This window comes from Cuculus canorus, chromosome 1 (assembly GCF_017976375.1).
Source record: "Cuculus canorus isolate bCucCan1 chromosome 1, bCucCan1.pri, whole genome shotgun sequence".
NCBI classification, from domain to species: Eukaryota; Metazoa; Chordata; class Aves; order Cuculiformes; family Cuculidae; genus Cuculus; species Cuculus canorus.
In genome coordinates, this window is record NC_071401.1 from 168,754,184 (window position 1) to 168,782,161 (window position 27,978).

The 27,978-nt window shown below is 38.2% G+C and overlaps 1 protein-coding gene across 6 annotated transcripts; it reads right to left on the bottom strand.

Moving 5' to 3' along the window:
- On the bottom strand, window positions 1-27,681 carry CEP83 (centrosomal protein 83). Of its 6 annotated transcripts, none has more exons than XM_054054669.1 (17): window positions 27,573-27,650; window positions 26,968-27,091; window positions 20,456-20,614; window positions 19,968-20,118; window positions 18,572-18,664; window positions 18,146-18,277; window positions 14,794-15,045; window positions 13,361-13,492; window positions 10,189-10,303; window positions 8,618-8,762; window positions 8,334-8,483; window positions 7,570-7,645; window positions 6,292-6,449; window positions 3,968-4,097; window positions 3,015-3,118; window positions 2,127-2,304; window positions 1-478 (listed from the first exon to the last, which is right to left on the bottom strand). In XM_054054669.1, the coding sequence occupies exons 3-17, from the start codon at window positions 20,602-20,604 to the stop codon at window positions 293-295; spliced, it is 2,151 nt and encodes a 716-aa protein (XP_053910644.1). In that variant the 5' UTR covers window positions 20,605-20,614; window positions 26,968-27,091; window positions 27,573-27,650; the 3' UTR covers window positions 1-292. The 6 variants fall into 6 exon arrangements, with proteins under 6 accessions (XP_053910644.1, XP_053910633.1, XP_053910636.1 ...); XM_054054658.1 differs by having other exon boundaries at window positions 20,456-20,715; XM_054054661.1 differs by lacking the exon at window positions 26,968-27,091 and having other exon boundaries at window positions 20,456-20,715; window positions 27,573-27,681.
- Between the last annotated feature and the right edge of the window lie 297 nt (window positions 27,682-27,978).

Genomic DNA, 27,978 nt, shown 5'->3' on the forward strand with positions numbered 1-27,978 from the left:
TTTTAAAGGTCAGCACCACCCAAACCTTGATTCTTTTGTTTGCTGAGATTATTTCACATTTTGACTTTCAAATAATTTTACATAATTTCTATAAAAACATTTCAAAACACTTAATCATGCCATGTTTTGCACCATTCTCTTCGATAATCTATGACAGTCTATCAAAAATAAATACAAAACTATGCAAAAAATAGTTTATGCTATTCAGGCACATACAAACATGGTTTTGGCAAAATATTAAAAGCACACACAACGTATACACTACTGAGAACAGCACGTGGAGTTTGCCATTTTATTTGGAGTCCTCACTTTGTGCATTGTCTTCTCCAATGATCGTGTTTCTAGCTGAGTCTCTGTATGCGTGCACCATTAATCGCTCCCTGGATGGTCCAAGATCTTGCAGCTGTTTTCTCTGTGTGGTTTCTAGTTCTTCCAACCGCTTGCGAAGCAGGGAAAGCTCTCTTTGATGCTGTTCCTCCTTTAAATAAATAAATAAATAAACAAATAAATAAATACGTAAGCAAGTAAGTAGTTCTATTACATTTTGCACACATACAAGTGACCAGAATAAGTAATAATTTCACTTTCTTTAATTAATGACTTTAAAATTAAAATTGTCAAGTCCAAAAGCCAATCACAAGTGGTGTTCCCCACAGCTCCGTGCTGGGTCCAGTCCTGTTCAATATCTTTAACAATGACCTGGATGAGGGGAATAAGTGCAGCCTTAACAAGTTTGCAGATGGCACTAAACTGGGAGAAAGTGTCGATCTGCTGGAGGGTAGGGAGGCTCTACAGAGGGATCCAAATGGCTGGACCAATGGGCTGAGGCCAATGCGATGAGGTTTAACACGGCCAAATGCTGGGTCCTGCACTTGGGGCACAACAACCCCCTGCAGGGCTACAGGCTTGGGGAAGAGTGGCTGGAAAGCTGCCTGGCAGAGAAGGACTTGGGGGTGCTGGTCGATGAGAAGCTCAACATGAGCCAGCAGTGTGCCCACGTGGCCAAGGCAGCCAATGGAATCCTGGCTTGTATCAGGAATAGCATCGCCAGCAGAATCAGGGAAGGGATTCTTCCCCTTGTACTCAGCACTGGTGAGGTGCACCTCAAATACTTTGTTCAGTTTTGGGCCCCTCACTATAAGAAAGACATTGATGTCCTGGAGAGTGTCCAGAGAAGGGAAACAAAACTGGTGAAGGGGCTGGAGCACAAGTCTTACAAGGAGCAGCTGAGGGAACTGGGGTTGTGAAGTGAAGGCTGAGGGGAGACCTTATTGCTCTCTTCAACTACCTAAAACAAGGTTGCAGAGAAGTGGGTGTTGGTCTCTCCTCCCAAGTGACAGGTGATAGGGAATGGCCTCAAGCTGTGCCAGGGGAGGTTCAGATTGGACATCAGGAAAAATTTCTTCACAGAAAGGGTTCTCAAGCACTGGCAGAGTCTGCCCAGAGAGGTGGTTGAGTCACCATCCTTGGAAGTGTTTTAATGGCAGACATGATGTAGTAGTAGCCAGGTACAGTTGGAATTGATGATCTCTAAGGTCTTTTCCAACCTAATGATTCCATGAAAATATCCTTGCTCATTAAATTTTACTCTTTGATGTTCTGCGGGCATTGTTCTGACATTCATGACAAACAGTATCAGCAGAAGTACATGTGCAGGCACTCCTCCTCTCATGTGAACATGCACACATTGCTGAGGATCTCAGTTACCAAGAATCTGTGAAGTCAGCCTGGTCAATCTCAGCCAGAGAGATGTGCATCCTCAGCACATCTGAGTAAGTAACACTCTTAACCACCATGAGAAATCAAGATAACAACACTGCACTTTAATAATGAAACTATGGTGCAAGACCAACACCATGGTATTTCTTGCCCAGAACAAGCCATTTAAAGCCAGTCAGGAGAAGAACAAAGTACAGAGAATCCAGTTCAAACTGCCTGTTTGTTACATTCTGTAATGTATCATTTGCCTTTCAAGAACTCCCTCTTATTGCAAGGAAGGGAACATCACCAGAAGCATTCCTCTGTTTCCCTCTTCTGATCAAATATTCCTTCCTTAAGACTAATGTCTATAACGAAGGACAGTACCAGTAACCTCTTTCACTGTGTGAGTTGTAATACATCACCACCTGAAGGGGGAAAGACACTTCAGGCTGAGGAGGCAAGGCAGATGATGACATCATACTGAATGGATTGAGGGATGGTATGTTAGGATTCAGAATTAATCTTCGGAATTCATTGTGTCTACGTTGTAAGTCCTTCAGTCTCTTCTGGAGGCGTGCATAATCTTCATAGGAAACGTTCTGCCTAGGAAATAAGAGATCTTTATTATCCCAGCACAGAAGCATCCCCCTCCACAAGTAGTCTATGCTTATTATGCCTAGACAGGCAAATGATATAGCAGGAAAACTAGAAGGTGGGAGATCTGTATATATTCTTCTGCCTAAATGTTTCATCTAAATGTCCTTCTACACATTAAGCTATCCGCCGTATTACAGAGTAGGATTTCCCTGGAATAAATTAAGCTTTCAATAGCATTCACAGTCATAAGCCACAGGAGGTACATTAAACTATTTGCATCAAATCTTTCAGAGATGCTCAATGAAGAGAAAAAAAATAGGAGTTTGTCTTTCAAAGACAATGTCAAGTCTGTTTCTCCTGCAATTCTAACATCTTTATCTTTCCTGTCTTCTATTTAGTTTTATATAGTGTGCTTTCACATTGCTTCACTGCCACACCTCCTGCTTTACAAAATTCCTTCTTTTGAAGGGATTCCTGCAACTGCATCTGTCAGATATTTTTCCCTTGTTTCTCCCCAAACAGACAGGCCTACAGTTGTCTTATAAGCTCTCAGCTGCCCATCCCAGGTGGACTCCATTCAAACAATTACAGTGCCAAAAATGCTGTCAGACTGGACTCTAGTTACTAAACTGTCACATATCTTCTGTCTTCATATTTGTCAGTCAGACCTTGGACACATATAATTTTTCAAGCTAAGAGAAAGCAAAGTTCATTACCTATTTAGCACTTGGTTTTCTTTTTCTAGTTCTTCTACCATGGCTTCCAAAAGTTCTAGTTTCTCTTCAGTCCTTCTTTGTTTATTATCATTGAGAGTCTTTCTCTATCAAACAGACATTTCAGACAGAGCTTAGTAATGCGTTGATAGATCAGATCCTGCAAAAATTAAACCTACACTGTTCACTGTTTCAAGTTGTGACAGTTTTTAGGATTTTCCTTCCTTAAGAACTGCTGTGGTGTTTGAAGGATCTAAATCCCTATGATGGAAACAAAGCAGGTAGGAAACAATCCATAGCTGTAACTGAAAGATGCAGAGCTGTCAGTCCCTCCTTTGCCAGTGACATCCTATACTAACAAACACCAACTGTATATAAGAGTTACTACATTCATTCTCTAAATGACGAAGTATAAATAAGTATAAACCTGATCAAAAGTGTGCTTTTATTTTTTGCTCATGTTGACCTTAACTTTTAATACTCTTAAAAGCTAGCAGGTTTCATAACCTGTGTATGTCCAACGTATAAAATTACCAATTAATCCTGAGCTTTCACAAACAATTAATCAGCTTTTCCTTTCAAGTTGTTTCATAAAAAGCAAGCTTAGAATAAGACAGAAAATGTCAATATTCCATCAAGGAAAAGTAAAACATCACCTATGTAGTGTCCAAAACATCATCCTCACCAATCAAGGAGCCCACTTCTTAAATAACAATACACACACACAAGCACACAAAAAAAGCCTCACAAAATCTCTAATGACATCATAACAAAGTTGTTGGCTGCAATACTCTTTTGTATATCACTTCAACCTAACTCTACGCTAATCTTGAAGAATCTGATCTGATTTATTATAGACTGCAAGTAAACTCTTCATATTTAAACAATTCTACCTAGCCAAAGTAAAGCTGACTTTTTCGTAAGCTGTATCATTCATGAAGGAGGAGTCAACATGCCTTTTTCTGAGCAACAGCAGCTCGACACAGCTTTTTCTTCACTTGGTTGTACTTCTCTTCTTTCTCAGTGATGCGCTGAGTCAGCGCATGCTTCTCTTCCATCCATTCTATACGTTTGTATTCTAAAATCCTTTGAAAAAATCAGGTTAAAAGATTAAGAGGTTGTATAGACAAAGCAGCATGTTCTATTAATGCCTTAAGGCTCTTAAAATAGATGCATCTTTTCACAACTCCTGCCTTTATATACTTGAAGTATCTGATTTACATTTGATTGTGCTAACAATATTCTAACCTGTGCATTAACACCATCCTCTGTGTTCTTCAACAACGAGGCAAACTTTTTTAACACTGACTCCAGTAACTCAGGTAATTGTTGGCTGCTTGTTGGCTTGGCGTGCTGCCAAACCATTCACAGAAAGTGTCTACATTCAGATCAAATAATCACACCGGGACAGAAGAGGAGACAGCTATACTAGGCATCTCTTGTCCAAAAATTGTCAGAAAACCTGATCATTATCATGTCTGTTCGGGAGGTAAGATATAAGAGAATAGGTTGCTGCCCCACATGGTCTACTACACCTTTGTAACAGGGAAATACAGACTTTGTGTTGCCAACTGGAACAAACACCAACACAACAGGAAGTCCCCATCAGTATAGTTCCTAGACAACATTCCAGCTGAACACACACCCCCAATGACATATGCTATCTATTTAGCCCTTTGCATGGTTAGAACCTACTAAAATTAGACTGTGTTCTCTAGCAGTGGATAGGACAGGAGCCAGTTTCTCTCTGCTGCTTTGTTTGTTTAGGCTATCTGCATTGCAGGTCAAAATAGGCAAGAGCTGACCACATATTTAACTACATGACTGTATTAAAAAAAAAAAAAAAAAAGAATATCAAAAGGTGAGATTCTACACAGCATTTTTAAGAAATGCAGTCCGAGGCTTGGTATCGGTGCATCCATACCGCTCCAGTCCTGGCCTGATGCCATTTCTCTACAGGGATTCTGAGTAAGCCTCAATAAATTTCTCACCAAACACCCTTCCCCACCGCAGAGTTATCAGGAGTAATCCATCAGAACCAGGATCCTGGCTCACTTGGCACCCATCACAGTTCTTTTAAGTAGACCCAGTGTGGTTTGTACCTTGCTGTTGATTGTAAATAACTACTGCTACCCTTTTCTCAAAAAAGACTGCTTACCAGTAAAAGGATTTCAATTGAGACAGCGTCATGAGATTACTTTTTTTAAGTGCCATGAACGCTGTCCCCGAAATGCTTAACAAGTGCCTGTTTGAGCTCATGTCTGATCTGTATCAGTCTCACCATTTGCCTTCAGCCCTTTTCTCATTTCACATTTTTATTTCACAAAGCCAGGCAGGCAGCAGCCTTGCCCACTTACAGCTCAACCAGCATTATTTTACTTATTCTGAAACTTTTTATCTCATACTTTCTTATCTTTTGGTCCTTATTTCACTTCCTCTTTAAGCCAAACTTCTTTGGACTAAATCAACTCTTGGAGTCCAAGCTCATAAGAATTAGTGAACTGAAGGAGGAAGTCTTATCACCACTGGAGTCAGAAAAAGAACGGAAACACATCCCAAGGCTCCCAAGGTAACAGTAGGACAGACCCAGGGGACTTAAATATAGGCCGCAAAGCTGCTTAATTTCTGTAGTATTGGTCTTGGTGCATATCCTGGTATCTACATACTTCTTACATTCCTTCAGAATTTATTAGCATATTTTGACTCTATGTGGTCTAGCTTGTGCAGAAAAGAAAAGTGATGATTTTTAATTTTGATGAGAGCAACTAGAAGACATCCAATAAGCTTTTATTTGCCTCCTGCCAGCTAAAAGGATTAGCGAGGGTAGGGGGAGAAGTATATACACACACATATACAGACTGGGTCCCTGAAACATGAACAAAGCATAATATAATGCTTAAATGCTTCTTTTCACCCATAATGCTTAAACATCTTTAAAAGAACTGTATGTGAAACTCTAGATCGACTGAAATTAATACAAGTTTGATATTCACTTCAGTGTAAATTGGATTTCATTTTATACACATGGTGTATTTCACTAGTAAAGAATTAATTGCAACAGACAAACAGAAACAAACTCCTATTTTTGACGTTATCACAAGCAAACCTTTTATACACACACTGCATAAGAGAAGGCAGAGCTGTTTCTACAATTGTCCACTACTGCCCGTTCATTTCTAATTTCTAATTTTATTCAGACTCTACAAACCATTGTAAGTAATGTATGTGACAGGAACACAAGCAATATGAAAAGTAAAGGTAAAAGAAAGAAAAATATTACTTCTCTGTCTCCAGCTGAGCTTTTTCTGCCTGAGCCTTTGCATGTTGACATTCTTGTTTCAGTCTTTCTATTATTTCCTTCAGCTTCTGATTAGACTCCAGCAAATCATTTTCTGAATGAGAAAGCGAGGCAAGCTGGAGTTGTATATTGTGAATTTGCTACAAAGAAATTAAATTTTTCCATTTGAGAAGGTATGCAAATAACCAGTAATTAATTTTGAGATACTGAGATAGAACAAAATGCAGACACCAAATGGCTGCATTAGCTTTTCATACACCTTTCTTATTTGTTCCTTTTCTCCTTACTCAACAGCTTCTCCAGAAGCTTTACAGTACATCACTACTAGACAAAGGTCTTCTATTGTAGTTAAAATGAGAAAGAGAAAAGAAGGCAGAAGTCTTCAGTCATTGATGTGTCCCCCAGACCGTAAGAAATCCATATTAAGCCCCAGGGCTGAACAGAACTAGAGCACCACACAGCTGGTAGCTGAGCTGCGGAGCCAACCCAGACTCTTCTCTCTCATAACGCACAATGCATTACAGCCTGCACTGGCACTACCAACCAGTTCACAAAAACAAGTAAGTGTAGAGTCTGAAAAGTCCAACCTCCACAGCCAGCACATAGAAAGGATGACTTCCCTTTCCTTTTCGTATGTGCACACTCAGCTATCCCCAATTTCTGGAGGCAAAAAAAAAAATACTGCCTTGAACTTCAAGTGCACAGTGCTTGCAGACTATTTTGATGCACAGCTATGTTCCTACCTACTAGAGAACATTGTGGAAAAGCAGGGGTTAAAAAAAATAGGCTTTATTTTCAACTATGCCATCAATTCACTCTGCAATAGAAATACACCTCTTTGCGCTAGTTTATTCATTTACGAAACATCTGTTAAGCACTTGAAGAACCTCAGATGAGAGATACAGTGTAAATGCAAAGCATTACCTAGAAACAATTTGTAAGTCTCCATGGAAACTGAATCTCCAGTTAAATAGTGCATAACTCTATCCAATAGACCAGTCTATAAACATTCAGCTCTGAAATCCTTAGTACCAACAGTGTTGGTATATGAAGCAAAAAGCTGTAATCCATTTATAAAGGTCCAGGGAAGCATGACTGGTTTCTGAACACTTCAGCTTTTAGATATCTATCTATTGCATGCATTTTTTCTCTCAGCAAAAAAAGCCTTAGAAATACAATCTAATATTGAAATACTGGACACGGCAACTGCAGGAAAGATGGAATTTTTCTATAAAACATTACAATGCAATAAAACCTTACCTGTTTCAGATCAGCACTTTCACGTTTCTTTTCTTCCAACTCCTCTGCCTGAATAGCTTGTTGTTGAATTTTTAATCTAAAATTGTATAAGACATCCATATTTTTATCTAATTAAAATATCGATGTTAGAAATTGGGACAAATCAGTCTGACAACAGAAAATATTGCCTAGGTTGAAAGGCTGATATATATTTAACTAAAAAATAATTAAAAATATATTTTTATTGATTATGAGAATAGACACAGTAGTAAGAAATATGTTGATTTGTTTGCCTTTGGGGTATGACTTTTGCTCATTTTAACAGATTTCATACAAATACTAGAGTAAAATAACCTCACTGAGAACTAGAGAACCTCAGAGAACTAGAACAGCCAACTCAAAGATTGTGTTAGGGTCCCTGTTTGCCAGCTGCTGATATATTGCCATGGCGGAAAAAGAAATGGTTTACTCTAATGTTAGGGCTATGCCTGCAGCCAGAATGGACCTGATTTTAACACACATAAGTAATGCAAAATTATGTCCTTAAATGTTTGTTAAAATAACATAATTTTTAAAGGTTTGGATGAAAACTGTTTGGCGTGCTTTCTTTTTTAAGTGACAAATTCTGCCCTTGTTTTACACAACGCAAAAAAGATAATCTTGTTTAATTTGCCATAATCAACATTTGTGTGTCTGTTAATAGCAAACTTTTATACTGACTACTGTAAATAAACTGGGGGGAGGGAAATGAGAAATTTGTGTTAAGGCTAGAAAAACCATACTACCGCAAACGCTGAAGTTCCTTTTTGCTAGATTCCTCCGCCATCTGTACCACACGTAGTTTCTCTTCATACTGATCCTTTTCAGATTGCCTCCAAGTATCTTGTTCCAGCTTCGTCTTCTCTAGATCGGCTAATCTGTTCTCAAGTTCTAACCTGAGACAATATTCAACATGTACATAAGAATCACAACAAAATGCCAGAAGTGTTTAGTTGCTAGAAATGACATTTTTAGAAGTTACTCAAGACTCTCCTCTTTTAAAAGTTGAGCAGTAAATCAACAAACATACTTTTCATCCTGTAAGGCTGCAATTTTTTCAAAAGCTTCCTCTTTGGCAGCTTGCACTTTACGAATGAGTTCCTGATCCTTTTCTACTAAAAGCACCTTATGATGTTCAACAGCTGCCTGAAGAATTTCCTTGTCTGACAGCAATCCTGCATTATACATTAAAAAAAAAGGTAAAATGTCATTATTGATGTCAACCTGATGAAATCCAGTATTAAAATAACTTCATAAATTGATAAAAGGGAGCTAAAAGTCACATTTCATATGACAGAACGAATGAATGAACGCATGCATGAATGGAGAAAAAAACCCAAGAGAAACAGAAGAGACATGGCCTTTCTTAGCGTTAAAAGCAATATTTCAAAACCTTTCGAAAAGTAACCATTACACTGGAATCTCTTATCTATTAACATACAAAAGTAATTAATCAGTTGATATTAATATAGATTTAAACTCTAAAGCAATTTCAGCTAAGCAACTGTATCTGGATTAAAAAAGTTTTCCACAATAGCTATGTATATGACAAGCAGGAAAATTTCTTATTTTCTTTTGATGGAAAAGTTTATGGTAGACAGCAACTGGTTACTAGTGAAACCATGCTACAACAAACGTCCCGTTTTAATTCACTGACATTACAAAATGAGGCAATTCTAAAATTATGATTCCATACGCAGGAGTAGGAGATGCAAATTAAAAACTTGTGACCAAGACAAGTCACTGGTAAATAAGACAACATGCTACAACAAGGATTCCTGGTTATTTAGGTAATTCAATGACACAAACTGGATTCTACAGCAACTTCAGGTTAGCTCAAATCTTGACTGTATGAGTTTCATATTTCACAGGGTCCTACATTTTTAGTTTTCAATATTTGATTGAAGTGCATTATTGATACAGAAATCATCACTTTTTGGTAGCTCTCAGAGAACTTTAATATTAATGCCAGTGAACAGAAACAACTGATCCAGGAAGATGAAGGTACTGTTTTGGGTTTATGGGAAACTGGTGAGGACAATCCACTTTAAGTCTGTGTAGTGACCTAAATCATCAGCACGTAACTAGTATTAGAAAGCTTTGGACTTTTCATGCAAGAAGGCTGTTTCAGGCTGCCTCCAGGCTCAGCTTAGACCATCACTCACTTTCTTCAATGAACAAGCTAGATATTGTATTTTGTTTCACAACTGTTAACGATTCCATGGACACAGAATAAAAAACCCCAAATCATCGAAGCCCTATGGTATATAAAGGTTTCAAGGACAGCACTAAAGATTCTAGAATTTTGCAATAATAGGAAAAAATGACTCTATGAAGTACATGATTTATAACATCATGCTCAAAGTGTGTCAGAGATTCACTAGTTTACATAAATGCAAAACTGTTCTATAGCTGTTGTTTTTAATCTAGTGGTCCAAGAAAGACAGCACAGGTATTTCAGACACAAAAATGAATTTTCAGATCTATGAGACAGACCAGAAGGTGAAGGCTGCTGAGGAATGTTTGGAGGAAAAATAATTATAGTATTCTAATTAGAAGTGAAAAAAAAAAATTGCATTAGAAATTAATTGCATGTTTTACCGTCCATTTCACTCTGAATCTTGTTCCTCTCCTTTTCTACCTCACTCTTTGTTACTGCTGCCTCCAGTTTGACATTTATTACTTCCAGTTTATGTGAATGTTTAAGTTCTTCTACCTATGAATTAGAAAAAAACCCAAATCAACTAAGATAAATATATTTTGTTCACAGCTTTACTCTAAGTTTTTCAGGTGCTACTTTGCTAATAAGAAAATCCGCAAAATAACTGTGGACTATACTTATTTTAAATGTATCTTTAATTTTTTTTCATCCACTGCTTTCTTGAAGGCCAATCCAGAATATCCACTCTTGTAGGTAATTTTTAATGATAATTATGTAGTTAGTGTCACATTAAAGGTATTGACATGATCCGACTTGCCAAATAATAATCAGTGCTATCACAGGATTTTATTAATTCCTCACATCACACACTGAAGATTACTGAATGAGTTGTCAGTTGTCTTGAAATGCAAATTTTATATATTCCCTGACTGAAAAATATTAAAGTGCTCAAATAGAACACATATTCCCTGAAACAGGATGTCTGACTATTGACTCTTTAACCAGCCAGTTACAGCATAGAAAAGTTACTCTTATAAGCAGCCTTGCTGATATACACACAGATGAGCAGGATTGGATCTGAAAACTTCTTTTCTGAGTAAATGCTATATATTCTACATGTTGGGGTATTTCTGAAAACACTACTCATTAGAAATATCTTGCTGCGAAGCTGATCCAAACTGCATAAGACCCTAATGTCTTGCTAACTCAAGCATTAGCACAACAGTTTAGTCAGAAATTAAGTATGTATAAAGATCCCTCAAAGTAAAGCTAAAAGATAAATTTATCTCCTTAAGAAACCAGTGATATGCAAAACCAGATTGTCAATCGCTCCCCCAAGGAAATTCAATTTGGTATCTACTTTTAATCCCCCTGACCTTCTGGAGTGCTACACTATTTGCGCAAAAATACAGGCCTTCATAGTTTTACAATGCATTTTAAATCAAATGCTGCTCTACAACTGTGTCACACATTGAATGGCATTATAAAAGCAGGAGCTTTAAGAACATCAAATCAAAGACAATTACTGCTTGCACAGAAACTTTGTATAGTTTAGGCATTTATACGCAGTAATTACACGGTCAATGAGAATTAAATATCTAGAGGAAAGCTCTTATAATGAAAATCCATTCACAATGACAAATGTCATTACAACCTGCTAGTATATAGAAGTGGCAAAAGGTTAAGAATGACACAGTAGCTTATTAAGTAACTACGTAGTGGATTTGGTTGCTTAAATACTAAGTTGAGAACATTTCAGAGCAACTTGCAAAGATTTAAGGTGGCTTATTTAAGGCACAAAATCCAGAAGAGAAATGCATGCAACTGTGCTTGGGAATAATTCCGAATGGGTGCAGAAAGGTTGAAGGGCAGTACAGAACTTGGTTTCTACGTTCCTCCCTCAAGAAACCCCACTGAATATTTTAATGATGTCCTACTTCTGGAGGGGAGCAGAGAGCAGCAGGTGATACAAAAAGTAACGATTAACAGTCTTCAATATATTCTGATAGATAATTGACAAAAAAATATGTAACAAGTTTTCCTCTCCCATTTATTACTTATGGGAGACAAGTATGACACATTGTATAAAGAAGTTTTAAATACTGGTATAGGTATATCCTATTCTTAGGGCAAAGTAGAACTTTTTTTTGGATTAGGGACCAAAATGAAATCTTTCACACTCTAATGTGCACTGTAAAGCCTGTTTTGAATGAAATCTGTAACTGTTAAAAAACAACTACAGTAGAAGTGAGTTTTCTTCCTGCACTGTATCTTTCTTGAGGCATATTATGACAGTATTAACTGCCATGCCCATACAAAGTGCCTGTCCGCTTATTTTGGAATGTATATTCAGAAATGCAGGATAGCTTTAAGACAATATAAAGCTTAAAATAATTCTGCATTCAGCTAGATATACAAGATCAACGTTACTGGCTTTATAGTTAGTTCAGAACTAACTAAAGCCTCCCCAGAAAGCTAAGAAAACACAGGGGATTAAATTTGCTACCAGGAACTGACAGATGTGCTTAAAATTTATTGCACCCTATTCTCTACAGAAAGGGGGGAATAAGAAACAGCATAAAGTAACCATTTTGTAAGGACTAGTATCCTAACTCAACTTTACATAAAGCAATGTAACTATTCTGCAACATTTGAAAGTAGACCAGTTTACTAGTGCTTTGATTTTTCTTGTTTATTCGAATAGTCACATTTGAAATTGCATTAAGGATCTACGATGCGTAACTGAGGAGTCCTTACAACCAGGTAAAACTGTGAATCTGGAATCCATACTAATCTATGCTGAAATACTAAACAATTAGGTCAAGTGTCTTAGGCATCTTTCAAGTTTTCCCTAAACTAGAAGACTTCTGTCCATTGTTTTCTCTAATATTTTTCTAGAAATTTCTGAAGATTAAAAAAAAGCATATAAACATAGAACAAAAACTCTAAGATCTGGTGCCAACCCAACAACTAAGACACTCAAGCATCTTGCAAGACAACTATCTACTTAAAATGACACACTGCTGTACAGAAATGTTTCTGTACAAGCTATGCTGGCATTAGCCGAAGAATGCCATGCTAACATGACTATCCTGCTTCTAGTATAACCTAAACCTCCACAGTTGATTCCAGTGTAGCTCGCTTCCGGTAGCTAACACAGCCAATTCAAAGGATATTTTAGGACCTCCAGAAGCCATAAGTCCATTTAAATAATAATAATTTTAAAAAAAAATCAATTTAAAGCTCTACTGCACTTTACACACTTCGTGAAAAAGTAATGCTTGCTTCCATCAAATAAGGTTGGCTATTTTCATGAGTACAAAAATCCGAATATAAAGACACTATTTCAAGCCTTGTTCTGTTTAGAAAAAATAATCAGAAAATGAAATAAATAAATAAAATGAATATAATCTCCATCTTTAGAGATTCTTTTAGGAATGGACTTTTTCCCTGTAAAACCACGTATTCTATATCTTGTGAAAAAAATTCCAAATCTATTTTAAGTCACAACTTGTGACCTTGTTACTTTATTCTTACTGTAAAATGCAAACAGAAAAACTTAAACATAACAGGATATGAAAAATGTACTTCAGATACCATAAAAGCACTTACTTGAGCAGCTAAGGAATTGACTTCTCGTTCAGATTTGTGAAGTTTGCTAGTCAAGAGAATGTTTTGCTCATGACTCGTCCTCAGTTCTTTCTCAATTCGATCAATCTGTAGCTCAGCAGATTTCTTTTCTGCCTTGAATAAAGGACGTATTTGTAAGATCTTTGGAGCAGGGCTGTCTTGCTATTCACTTGAAAGGTTCAGTTGATCTGAACTTTCAGATTACTGACACTTTATATTATATAATAATATAAATACATAAATATTTGTCTTTTCTCAACAATATGTTCTAAAACAAGAAGGGTCTACAATTTTACTCAGAAGCCACAACTGTTTTCACTAATGCTGCCTGCACAGAACCACACACATTTTCAATCCTACTTAACAAAAGAAAGAGGTAATCTGCCTTGGATAGGAGGCAGGTATTCCAACCAGTAAATAACTAGGCTGTAAACACCAACATGACTATAAGTGGTGCTCAAAAAGGTATCATATATTGATGCACGCAGTTATATTAACTGAAGAATTAACATCATGGAGATGAAATAAAATGCAGTTGCTGTGAATATTATAGACTCAAGAACTTAGTTTTACTAAGTATCAAAAAGGTAATCTACTCTATGATTTCACCTGCCTTTTCCAAACTGACCTATTTCAAGCAGGACTTTTTAAAAAGTTTTCTAAATTAAGAATATTTCAGTACTTTTTAATTTGTGATCAGAACACTTTGTAACAAAGGTACACACTACTGATAACAGTAAAAAGGAAAAATGAACCATCTATCTGTATGCTGCAACTGTGCAAGAAATCTCCATGGAAAGAATCACTACTTAAAGAAAAAGCAAGAACTGACAGAAGGACTGAAGTCCACAGATGAGGAATTAGTGGAACCCTGAGAAAGACACAAGCTAGAAATACCACAGGTTCCTTAAGGGAGAGTAACAGCCAAGAACAAAACAATTGCAGTAATGTGTTGGTGAAAGGAGAGAAACAGATAGGCAAGAAAGAAGATGACACATGAGGAAAAGATTAAAGAAATAGGGGAACATCACAATACGTTTTTGAAAAGAATAAAAAAAAAAAAAAAAATCACTGTAGCAAATTATTAACACATTGTCATCAGTTTCTAACTCCAGCCAAGTGACAAGTGCTGACATGAGCATCTTGCTGACTGCAAACAAGGATAACTCGCATGTTCAGAAAGGAGATCATTCACCAGAATCTCTCAATTGAGCTCTTCACCTTTCCAAATTTGAATTGGCAGTACATGACTCCCACTGTACTCACAATTTGATTTTAAATTTGAAATAAACAAATTCAAATAGAAGAGTCAACAGCAAAATTATCGACGACTTCAGGGACAATTCTATCAGGCCAAGTGTTATTCTCACTACACTCTGCAAGGAGGCAAATTCTTTAAAAAATAATAAACTTACCTCTAGAGACCTTGTCAGAGCCTGCATCTCTGCTAACTGCCGTACTTGTACTCTTTGAACATTTTCTGCTTGCACACCACAATAGTCTCTTTCTGCTCTTAATTCTGCTACTTCTGCTTCCAAACCTTTTAATTTCTGACACAATTGTGCCTTTTCTCTAGAGAGTGCCTCCACACGCTTACTGTCCCTCGTGGGATCAACACTAAGCAGCTGATTATGGAGTTCTTCTTTATCTTTATCCAGCCTTGCAATCTGATAGTTGTTAATCAGAAAAAAATATATTGGTTAGGTGTCAGGCAGCAACAAATACAGCATTTGGCAATTCAGGAAAGAGCAGCAATGTGCATTTAACATATTAAGAAATGACATTCACAGTTATTTTTCTTCTTAGAGTAGGAAAATCAAAGACATTCTTCAATGCTTTCATCAGTTTTCACCCATAAGGCTTGTCCTCGGGCCTCAGACGTCCCTAAGCCGTAGAGCATTCTGTGGGAGTAAAGCAGTACCAAGAGTAGAGGAAGAAAATGTTAGGGATCATTTAATCCACTGGATACACAATTCCTTGGAATGAACACAAGCATTTTGAAGGAGCTAACTGCTATCATCCTGAACAAGGCTATCCTCTATCATCTTTGAAAAGTCATGGCAATTAGAGAAGGTTCCTGATTACTGGAAACGGGCAAACAGCACAGCCCTCAGCAAGAGCAGCAAAAAGGTCAAGAAGAAGGATTCAGATAACAACAGGACAGTCAGCTTCACATCAGTCTCTGTCAATGTTATGAAGCAAAACATCTTAAAAGCCATTTCTAAACACATGAAAGACAAAGTGATGGAAAGCAGGGTTTACCTAAGGGCAAATCACGCCTGACCTACTTCTCTGCTTTCTACAAAGAGGTGATTAGCACTGCAGACAAGGAGAGGGCAATGCATCTCGTAGAGCTTGATTTTAACAAGGCCTTTGATATAGTCTCCCACTATCTTCTCTCTCACCAAACTGGTGAGACATGGGCTGGAAAAAAGGATGATAAAATTGGTGGAAAAGGAGCTGGACTGCCAGGCTCGATGAGTGGTGATCAGGGGTGCAAAGCCTAGTTGACTAGTGTGGTCTTTCTGGGATCCATACGGGGTCCAATACTGATTGATGTACTTGTTAGTGACATGGATGATGGGATGGAGCACTTTTAGCAATCTTGTGGGTGACACCAAACGGAGGGGAAGTGGTCAATGTACTGTAAAGCAGAACTGTTATCCAGAGGGATCTGGACAAGCTAAAGGAATGGGCTAAGTAGGACCTCTTCAACAAGAGCAAGTACAAATCAATTATCTGGTATGGAGTAACCCAGTACAATAGCACAGGCTAGGGGCAACTGTCTAGGAAGCAGCTCCATGGAAAAGGATCTTGGGGTCCTAGTGGACAAGGAGTTGAACATCAGTCAGCAGAGCACCCTTGCAGGAAAGATGACCAACTGCAACTTCGCAAAGGGATAGCTAGCATATCCCGGGAAGTGATCCCTTTGTCCCCTTTCCAGTTTTTGTAAGATTGCATCTGGAATTTGCATCCAGTACACAAAGATTAAAGACAAACTGGAGCAAGTCCAGTAGATGGCCACCAAGATGGTCAGGGGGTTGTGGAACATAATCTAAAGACAGCCTGAGAGACCTATGCCTCTTCAGCTTGGAGAAAAGAAGGAGATGCATGATGATTGGAAGGAGGCAACAGACACAAAGTTGGAACACGTAAAGTTCCAACTAGCTATTAGGAAAAAAGTTTACCATGAAGATGGTTAAATACTGGAATAGCTTGCACAGAAACGTTGTGGAATCTCCATCGCAGATGGTCAAGACTCAATTGGACATGGCCCTGAGCAACCCAACCTCATTCTACTTCAATATTTTAAGCAGGACATTGGACTAGAAGGAAGCATCTTCCAACTTATATTACGAATCCACAACCCTGTAAAACCACAACAGAACTCAAATCTTCTAGTAACTTAAGACAGCCAACATGACTGTGCCCTGTTAAGACAGAAAAAGAAAAGAAATCCAATCTTGTTATGTATTATGGTATTACGATAGGTAAAAACTAATCTTGGGGCTGCAACTAAACCAAATATATAGATTCCAGTGTTTCAAAATAAGTTGTGTAGAATGAATGTAATACTGGGAGCAAAACAGTGAGAAAGAAAGCTGTGTAAGAGTTCTCTTGAGATTTGGAGACTAGTGCAAACCCTGATCTGCAGTGGTACTTTTAGAAGTTGCATCAGTTACGGAGCAAAGCCAATTTCTGCAGGAAAAGCCCTCCAAATCCCTTTTATGAGGCGATTCAAACACTTATTGCATCACACGCCCAAGCCAGCACTTAAGAATTAGGACATTTTTGTAGCCTCCTTGTGCTAAATGGCATGAAAGTTTAAAAGGGCTGTAAGAAACTAGATTACATCGTGCCCTGGGCTCAAGGTAGTTTTATTCTCAATAAGGGTGCTAATTAGCCGCAGGACTATCACAAACTCAACAAGCCCACAGGAAAGCAGACTGTAAAGCAGCATGTGGGTTTAGCTCTGGGAAAGACAACTGTTCTGTTTTTAATGCATTGCATTTCCAAACTTGGATTGATTTTGAAAGGGATGATTGCTTTGATTTGTCTCTCATGTTTGGACTAATACATTCAAATCTGGCATCTCAGTATATATGCTCCCAGACAAATACTTAAATGAATATGCAAATGACATAGGCAACCTTCATTCACACTGCTGCATATATTTAAAACATAAATAAGCTGGCAATTTATTTAGCTACACTTTTGAAAGCCCAATTTTGAAACAGAAAATTAATGATTTATCCAAGAATAACTGAAATAGTTACCAATGTTGTCAGTATCATTTTGACCACCACTGTCATGATCTGCCTTAGATGCAAAATGCATCCTTGCCTGGTATTAACAATATCTTCTGCCGCCTTCTTCTTGGAATAGTTGCCAGATAAGTAATTTAAAATTTAAACTCACCTCTGTTGCTCAGATAACTTATTAATTTCAGATTAGTGTAACGTCTCAAATTCCATCCCAAATGCAATTAAATAAAAAACTTGGCAAAGCTACTGGCTGTCATGTATCAGAGGCAAGTCTATTCTTACTAATAACAGCACAAACAATATTGTGACACATCACAGAACAAACCTAGAGAGACAGCTTAAGGCTATGTCATACAAGTGTTTTGAGAATTAAGAGAACAGAAACAAACACTACATTATGAAATGGTGTCAAACTGACAACCCATGAGGTACCAGCATTTTCACAACGTTCAAGCAGCTTTGTCATCAGACACATTTTAAGCTACTGTAACATTCTATGTACCTCAGCCTCATATTTTATTTTCTTCTCTTCTAAAATACGTGCATATTCTTCTTTCTGATGTTCAAATTCTGATTTCAGAAAAGTATGTTCATAACGAAGTTTGTTATAATCTGTTCTGTATTTTTCCACTTCCTAAATTAGAAAAAAAAACAAACCAAGAATATCAGTCAGAGAGGTTTTCAGATTTATTTCCTTCAAATGTCAAATGCTGTGTTCCTATCATTTCACGAATTGCATTTGATGAACTGCATCCCTCCTACTCCTCCCTCTTCTAGGGTTTCAACCTTCACTGCCTGGGGCAACAGTACCAGACAAAATGTCATGCATTGCTCCCCTTTCAGTTTCAATTTCCTAAAATTTTAGGAACAACTATAAACTGTTGATCATTACTCTAAATGAAATAGAATCTCAATACTTAGTACTTACATTTTCTAGCTTCCGATAACGTTCTGTCATAATAGATTCCAATTCCTGCTGTATTTGTGCTTTTAACAGTTCCAATTTTTGAGGCGTTAGCACCTTAAGACAGAAAGGTATCATAAATAAATAACTAGTCACATTAATTTATTTACACTGTGATAGGAATAAAGTATTTCAAATATGGGTTTAGGAATACTTAATTTTCTACGGGATTCTAAGGAATTTTAAATAGCAGTTACAGAAGCAAAAAAAAAACCAAAAAAGGTAACTTTTAGTGAACTAAAAATATTCTGGGAAGATAACAGAAGCATTTAAAATGTCAGTATTTACTCAAAGAAGCAATACAAATGTCAAGTTGAATTGCCAGGTTGCCAGGAGATTTATCTCCTTTGTGGGGGAGGATGGGAAGGAGAAGTGGTCTCAAATAAAAGATAAAGACCTGGTGTAGTGGGAGGTGTATCTGCCCATAGCAGGGGGATTGGAACTGGATGATCTTTAAGGTCCCTTCAAACCCAAACCATTCTATGATTCTATAAAGAATTAGTGTTCGGAAAAAAATCAACAGTAAGTGAAGCAACCCCAAACAATCAAAATCGGCAATATCAAACCAATTATTTGTAAAACACATCAAATAAATTTCTTCAACAGATACATGGGAACTGGTCTGAAATTAAAATAAAATCAGGAAAAATTCCCTGCCTTAGTCTCAATGCTGCATGGTATTTTCTCAAGTTTCCTTGGATATGATTAACACAGTAAACTATCTACCAAGAAAAAGCACTAAAAAAATATATAATCCACAACCCATGACATATTATGATTTATTCTACTTTTCTTCCAGTTTGCAGTAACTTAAAGGCCCTGAAAACTAATTCTAGTTACAGTATCAAGGCACATTTCCTCCATTCAGAGTCTGGCACCCTTTGTTAGGTGCCGTTTTTTTTCCTAGGAGTGTGTTCTGCATTAGTTTAACAATTAGTTAGAAACAAGCAGTTACAGAAAGTGTCATTCAAATTATCTTAAACGTTGGGAGTTTGTTTTGTGTTTGTTTGTTTAAGATGAAGAAAGCTGTCATGAGGAAGAGAAACAATTATCTATTTTTCCAGTCATTTATCCTAAGAGGTTTAAGTGTCTTGTTATCCTTCAGAGCAGATGATTCTCTCTATAATAGGAGAAGAGCACAACACAGACAGAGACTGAGGGTCTCGCTATTAACATAGCACATGCCAGTGGATTTTGGAAGATTAAACAAGAAAACAATATTTCCAACCCACAGTCACTCTAGAGAAGAGACATTACTGGGGTTGGGTGAATTTCAAGATATCTGAAATATAGAAAGCTAGGCATCTACATTTTACATAAATAGAAATATACACATGGTCGTGTCAGTAAATTATCGCACCTCCATCTTCAGTTTTTCCAGCTCTTGTGTTTTACCCAGCAACTCCTCTTGATATTCAGCAAGAAGACACTGAAATTTGTCATGTACAGTCTGCTTTTCAACTAACAACTGCTTCAGTTCATCTTGTGATTTTGTATATTCCTCTTGTAATCTGCAAGATAAAATACATATTTATTTTATATTTACACTCTAATATTAGATTTTAAACCTCAAAAGATGCACATGTAAAAGCAAACATATAAACATCAAGTTAGAACTTGATACTTCCCGTAACATATTGAAAAGTTATCCCATATTTATGAGCATAAGATGTATTTCAGAAACCTAATCTGCAATGTCTTAAGGTATTTTGAACTATTTTCTAATACGAACAATGCTTCAATCTGTTCTTAAAACCAGAAATAGCTAGCACAGACATACACAAATCCCTTCCATCTATCTCTACCTTTCAACAGCTCAAATGAAGAAACTTGTTTTAATTAGCATACCTTAGATGTTCTGCCTTCATAGTTTGATAATTTGCTTTATGGTGTTCAGATCGCACTTTTTCATCGATCAGAAGCTTATGTAATTCTTCTGAATTAGCCGTATCATTATTTCCAACCATGGGCGGAAGGAGATTGTCCAAATCATCCATTGTATGATGACTGTTCACGATGAGTATGGAGAAGACGAAATAAGAAGTAACTTATAACTAATCTATACCACCATCCACTTTTTCTGCTGACATCCTAGAAGATTAAGTCATCTGAACAAATACAAGGACATAATTAGCAATCAAGTACATTCACAGTTCAAAGATTTTGTGTTTTTCTTTTCTTTTCAGTACAGAAAAATCCTGGCTCTACTGCAACTCAGGGTAGAAACCTCTACTGAAAGGGCAATTCTTCTCTGCTCACTCTGCCTGCCCTGAAAAGTAATAGCTCTTCTAGGGGCACAGAATAAACTTCAACATGGAGATTATTTGTGTCAATACAAAATAAACACAAGCACCTCTGACAGATTACATAAAATGTTATTTTTACTTATGCTGAACACTGAGAATCAAACTACAATGCTGGTAGTGCCCTAATTATGACTTGTTAACTAGGGTTCAAACAGAAGCCACAGACACCTGACACAGAGCTTTTGCTACTACTTTTCACAGTCTGTCACACTATCCCAACAAGTTGTACTACTCAACACACCATCATTTTAGCTGGAAGAAGAGCAGATAATTCTCACTGCTAAATTCCTATCAAGCCCTTTCTGGAGAAGAGTTAAACTTTCATGGACATTCTAGAAGAGATCAAAAGTTCAGCCCTAAAATACCACCGATACATGTCACTTCCTCATTTTTAGTTTTTCTGGTGGTTTCTTGTGACCTTTCCAGAAAGAGTTTCACTAAATGTGACAATATCAGATTGGTGTAAGAAAGCTGCAAATCAACACACGCTGAGAAATGAGGAAGTATCTAATATATTTTACTTCTGATGAAGCATATTAGATCTGATCAATAGACACACTTCCAAGGGATCTGGGGGAAGAAGAGCTTTAACTGAATTTTAGGGAAGTTACAAAGCTTTGAAACCAACTACTCTGCCATTTTAACTTTTGGCACAACCAGGCCAATACCTCAAAAGCTCCATGTCTGCAGCATACAAGGCCTCATTCAAAGTTTATACTAAGTAACACTCAAATATGAAAGATGTCAAATCTCTACCACTGCAAATACCTCACCTTCTTTACATATACAGCTGAACATATAATGTTTCCTACCATTTCACTCTTTAAATCTTTTATGGACCTATCTTAAACACGTTTCATTTTATAAACCCCTGACTATAGGCAAGATTAAAATCTTCTTCTATATAGGAAAATAAACATTGCATATCAGCACCCATTCCACTAAAAGGCATACTAATGTCAAGAAAGTCTTCCACTTAAGTTCTCTCCTATTTTTTCTTCCTCCATCACCAAGACAGGCAAAGGTCACAGGAAACCCTACCAGTTACCACACTTTGTGTATACTAATACGCAAAGCAACAACAGCAACTTCATATTTTGCTTCACCCAAATTCAGTAACATGATGAGCAGGAAGAAGTCAGAATAACGAACATTCTCCTCAGTGACTGTCTTATACGCACAATCAATGTCACACATTAACAGCACAAGTTCTGAAGAACCTTCTAATCTATACAGCATCTATTTTTCATTCCAATTTTGTTGGTTGTTGAGAAACAAAGAACAACAGCAATTTCCAAACTCAATATAAAGACATCTTCAAATGTTAATCCAACAGCTGTATGAAGAGAAGTGGTCAGTGATCCTAAGGACAATAAACTATGTGAGAAGACAGAGGGTTCTGGTACACAGAGAAAACCCAAGACAGCACGCCCCTAAGAATTTCTAATCACACCAACAGAGCTATCACGATCACTGTGAGAAAAAAAGAACAACCAAACAACAAAACATACCAGCCACCAGGCAGTAGTACTTTTCTCTGTCTTTGGTCTTTGCTTTCCTAAGTTACAGATATCCAATGTAACTATTGAACTGTACGTCAAAGCCGAGAATTAGGAACACAGGATTTAAAGCCGGCTCAGAATCCTGCAGATTCCTTGAGTAAGAAGTGCTTCTGAAGTGGCATAAGAGATATAAACTCAAAGACATCAAAAAATCATGATGTTTTCTGAGAGATATCAACCAGCAGAAAAAGATAAATAGAAACGCAACCTTTTGAACTTTCAACTCCAAGCTGCTGCAGGTGGGAAGTACATTCTCTCCTCACAGCTTTTGCTACTATCAAAAAGTGCACAAAATATAAAGCAAGGCACACAACTGTGTGTCACGTATTTATCTGCATGAAAATTTCATTAAAACTAGAAAGGGAAGAACGGGGGGGGGGGGGGGGGGGGGGGGAATGTAGTTACGAAACAATTGGTTCAGACATCAAAAACCTAAGCAGTATATACTTAAGAAAACAAGATTATTTTGGCTTGTAGGGACATCTAGTGGCAAGTTTCATGATTTGCATTCCTGGTGACAATTGTGAAACAAACTACAGTAACAGAGACTTCATTGCTTCACAAGAACTCTTTCCTAGAAATCATTAATAGTAACTTGTAATACTTAAACTACTCCAATTCTTACAAATAAAAAACATTACCCCCCCCATCATAAAATAACTCCTGGCAGTGAACTGCCAGTAGTTAAAATATTTGTAGCCCTAAACAATGTTAAGTATATCACTAACAAGAATTTCTTCTGTACTAGTGGCTACAGCACTTGCTCACAGTCGGTGAGTGGACCTTAGAAATCTTCAAAATCACGCAAGACTACATCCACAACTTTTGAGAAATACTTTAAAGGAAAACTAGATAAAATTCCTGGGTCTCTTGAAGATCTGTTCAAGAAGTAGAGAACCACAGAATATATTTTACAGAAACTAAACCCACACTATATCTAAACACATGTATTTGCCATGTTACAGAACTGCAAGCTTCTATCAGTTGCCCCAAATTCATAGTATGAAATCTTAACATCATTATTGTGCAGGCATATGCATACAGGTATTGGTGCAGAGTCCTGAAACCTAGGAAATGCACATTCAGTAGTTAAAACAGCTAGATATTCCGGAATAAATATTGCTAAGTGAAGTAACTTAATCACATTTCCAAGAATCACCTTTGTTTTCCCTTTCTTCTCCAAATGTTTGTTTTCATACAGAGAAAAACATTGTTTAAAGACCTACTTCACATCTCCCCTTTATATCTGTACATCATGAAAGGGCTTTTCTTCTTCTACAAGATTTTTCAGCTGTATTATTTTAACTTCTGTTAGCTACAAGCTGTAACACAGTAAGAATACTTGCATTTACAGAAAATATGAATATATCAATACAATTGTATTTATTTATATTAAAATTTTTATTTTTATTGTAGGTTGTTTACAACAACAGGGCTCCCCTCTAGCTTACCTGGCATAATCAAATTACATTATTTCAGCATATATTGTTGATTCATCTGGGAGACATATACAACTCACATATGGCTCTGCTTTCCATACTACAGCCACACTTAAAACACAAATTTATCATATTTCAACACTGTTTTAAACAGGCAGATGTAACAACAAATGTAATTTTACAACTATTGATGAAAAAATAACAGTATTTAGCCTTGTGCCATGTTTTTTTTCAAGCAGTAAAATTCTCAGTAGAATCTGTTGAAAGCCAAACAGCTGTTCCACACAACGTACATTTTAACCCATTTGACTTCTATCAGAACTCTAGATCTCTTTATATGCTCTTTCTTTTCTTTTTTTTTTTTCTAATTGGATCAGCCAAGGTCTTGTGAAACAATAAACTGTTTGCCTGAAAGAGTGAGACACTCCAAGGAAGCACAGCCTCATGAGAGTGACTCCAAACACTACCCCTTCTCATCCCTGCTTAAGAGTCTGCAGTAAGACCAGATGAACTAGCATAAAAGCGTAATCCAATACAAGAGTTCACTGTCACCAGGAATGGGAGGTCCCACTCCACCTTTCTTCATCCCCATTCCTAGATCTGTCATTCACCAGACCCTTCCATGAATTGATTTAACTCAAGAAGCCAGCACACTTAAGCAGAAAACACTCAATAGTTTTTCTGTGAGGTCAGTGAGTCAGCTAGCTCATAGAAAAATCCAAGCTACATCACCAGTGAAAGCAGGCAGCTGGTACCGGCTATGAGAAAGGAACAAAGAGCCAAGTGAGTAGGCAGGAGGAGGAGCAAGGCTTTCTCCTTTCAGGAGCAGAAAATTGTCACATCATGAGCTCAGATATTCATTAAATCACAGCCTTGGACTAGATACACACCCTTTAGTTAGTCAAAGTTAAGTGAAACAACTCCTACCTTAAATGACTATGCAACACACTCATGAAAGATTAACTTCCCATTGATACCAAGTGACAAAAAACCAAATCAAAATATGACAGTATACTTCCCATTACTTCAACAGTTCATAGTCTACTAATCCACCATCAACAATCTGCAATAGCCAGTCACCTTAAAAAGAAAAATCCACATATATATATACATATAAAAGGGAAAAACATATATCAAAGAGTAACATGAAAACCTTTATTGTACGAAGTTCCATAATCTGGATACTACTCAGATATCACTGTATAGAATCCGGTGAAAATAAATACTTAATATCTCTGCATGCCCAAGTACAGAAATCTTGGAGAATATCTGTATGACTTCTACATTACAGAAGACATCGGTCTCGTTCAAACTACCATCACTTCCTCCACAACACCATTCAAAGTACAAATTCCAACAATACTTAAGCGTACATTATTTCAGTGTCCATCCCTACACATGGCACATCGTACCCCCTTTTAACTTCTGTCTTATACTAGAGATACAGTTAATTGTCAAGTAAAAAGCAACAAGCAAGTTTGTATCTTTATACAGGATTAAAATTTTTGGTTTAGGCACATACACTGTTAAGTCAAACTGACAGCAGTTACTGATGAAACTGAAATTTTGTATGGGAGCTACAGCTGACAAATCTAGCTGTACTCAACTAGTCTACATATGTCATGTATGTTTATGTAGACTACTAGTCTACATGTCATGTATGTTTTCCACTGTTTTTTCATTACAGCAGACTTGCAAACACTCATGAGGAACTTCTGCTTACTAGAATCATAGAATGGTATGGGTTGGAAGGGACCTTAAAGATCATTCCATTCCAACCCCCCAACTTCTCTGGACCTGTTCCAGTGCCTTACCACCTTCACAGTACAACATTTCTTCCTAATATCTAATCTAATCCTCCCCTCTTTCAGCTTAAAACTGCTACCCCTTCATCCTATAACTGTACTCCCTGACAGAGCCTCTCCCCAGCTTTCACCTCATCCAAAGTTTCACTTGGGCAGTCACAAATATTGCTATAGCCACAATCAAAACTCTCATGAAAAATCACTTGCCTTTCATATTGACTAAAAAATACAGGTGTAAAGATAGGACTTAAGTCTCATGTTAGTATTGGTATCCTACACCTCCTGCAGGCAGAAATACAATCATATGCACCTTACAGTATGTAGACAAAGAGAAAGTCAGAAACAAAGCAAGCTGTCAATCATGACATTTTTACTGTTAATTTTACTGTGACTTACAGTAAGACCTTGGTCAGAGGAACCACACTAATACAGGTGTCACATCCAGAAGTGCAGAAAAATTATCATAGAACGGTTTGGGTTGGAAGGGACCTTAAACATCACCCAGTTCCAACCCTCCTGACATGGGCAGGGACACCTCCGACTAGACCAGGTTGCTCAAAGGCCCATTCACCTTGGCTTTGAACACTTCAAGGATGGGGCACCCACCACTTGTCCAGGCAACCTGTTCTACTGCCTTACCAGCCTCACAGTAAAAAAAAAATTGTTCCTAACATCTAATCTAAATCTCTTTCTGCTTAAACCAGTTCCCCTTTGTCCTATCCCTGCACTCCCTGCTAAAGAGCCCCTCCCCAGCTTTTCTGTAGGCACCCTTTAACTACCAGAAGGTCGCTATAAGTTCTCCTGGAGCCTTCTCTAGACTGAACAATCCTAACTCTCTCAGCCTGTCATCCTCAAACTGCACACAGCTGCAGTTCACTGGTGGAAAAGAAAGGACGCAAACGTAAGGAATTTGAAAACCTGGCTCTGAGCAGGCTCTTCCTACCCCGAACGTGGCTGCCCCAGAGCTGTGATACTGAAAATGCCAGGACAAACTCTCTTAGACTAATATTGGAGTTTTAGAAAGCAAATCAGGCCTGGGCAACGAGAGGGAGTGATCGCAATCAAGCGTGCAATGAGACAAGAGCTGGTTACAGTATGCATTTCGCACTTACATGCATATTTATAAATCTTCCCAGAAAACTTATGCATATTCTATTACTACCCAAGGACTCATTTAAATGTTGTTATGAATTTCACAACCATCAGATCTCGTGCTGATTCGGAGCTGCCTCCAACTCTGTGCCTCACCTTGCATTTGAGACGGGAAAAGGCTGCAGAGGTGATTACAGGAGAAGCTACATCTGCTCAGCACAGATCACACTGAACACAAGGTGTTATCATCTTCAAAGAACGAAGAGCGTCTAGAAAAACACTGCTTGAAAGAAAACACGCTGTCAGAGGGGCTTTCTGTCTAACTTTCAGAAAACCACAATTACTTAGATGAAACTTAACTCGACTTTAGCTTAAATCAAAGATACTCCAATTTTGTAACACTAACTACTTGTAGCAGTCGTGCCAGGTAATTCCGAAGCCCGGGAGCAGCTAGCACAGGCCGCAGGAGGCTGCTCTGCCAGACGGGACACAAGACAAACGCGATCGCTCCCCGGGTCAGGCTCCATCCTTCCTTCCTCCCTCCCTTCCTGTTTTTTTCGCTCTCTGCTCGGCAACCGACGGCGCAGGAGGGGAGGAGCGACCAGGACCGCAGCAAAGGCCCAAGAAGCCTGTGCGCCGCGGCGTGAAGCCCCAAGCAGGAGATGGCGCCTCACCCAACCTCCCCTCAGCGCTGAGCGCTACCCTTCACACCGCTCAGCCGCCACCGCCCAGCGGTTTAAAAATGGCGCCGCGCCTCTCACCTGCCGCCGCCGCCGCCGCCGCGGGCCCGCGCGCCGCGGGGCATGCTGGGAGGCGTGGGGGGCGGAGGCGGGAGTAGTGTTGCTGGGGATACGGGCTCGCCAAGCCCCCATGGCGCCGCTGGCCACGCCCCCGATCACAGCTGGCCACGCCCCCCCCACCGCGCGCGAGTTTGAATGCGTCATTGGACCCCTACGTTGGAAAAAAGCTTTGCGATCGGCGATCCCAACCGGACCTGTCCGCTACTAAAGCTGGTGAAGGGGCTGGAGAACTTACGAGGAGCGGCTCAGGGGCTGTTAGCCTGGAGGAGAGGAGGCTGAGGTGAAAACTCATTGCTCTCTACAACTACCTGAAAGGAGGTTGTGGAGGGGTGGGTGCCGGTATCTTCTCCCAAGTGGCAGGCGATAG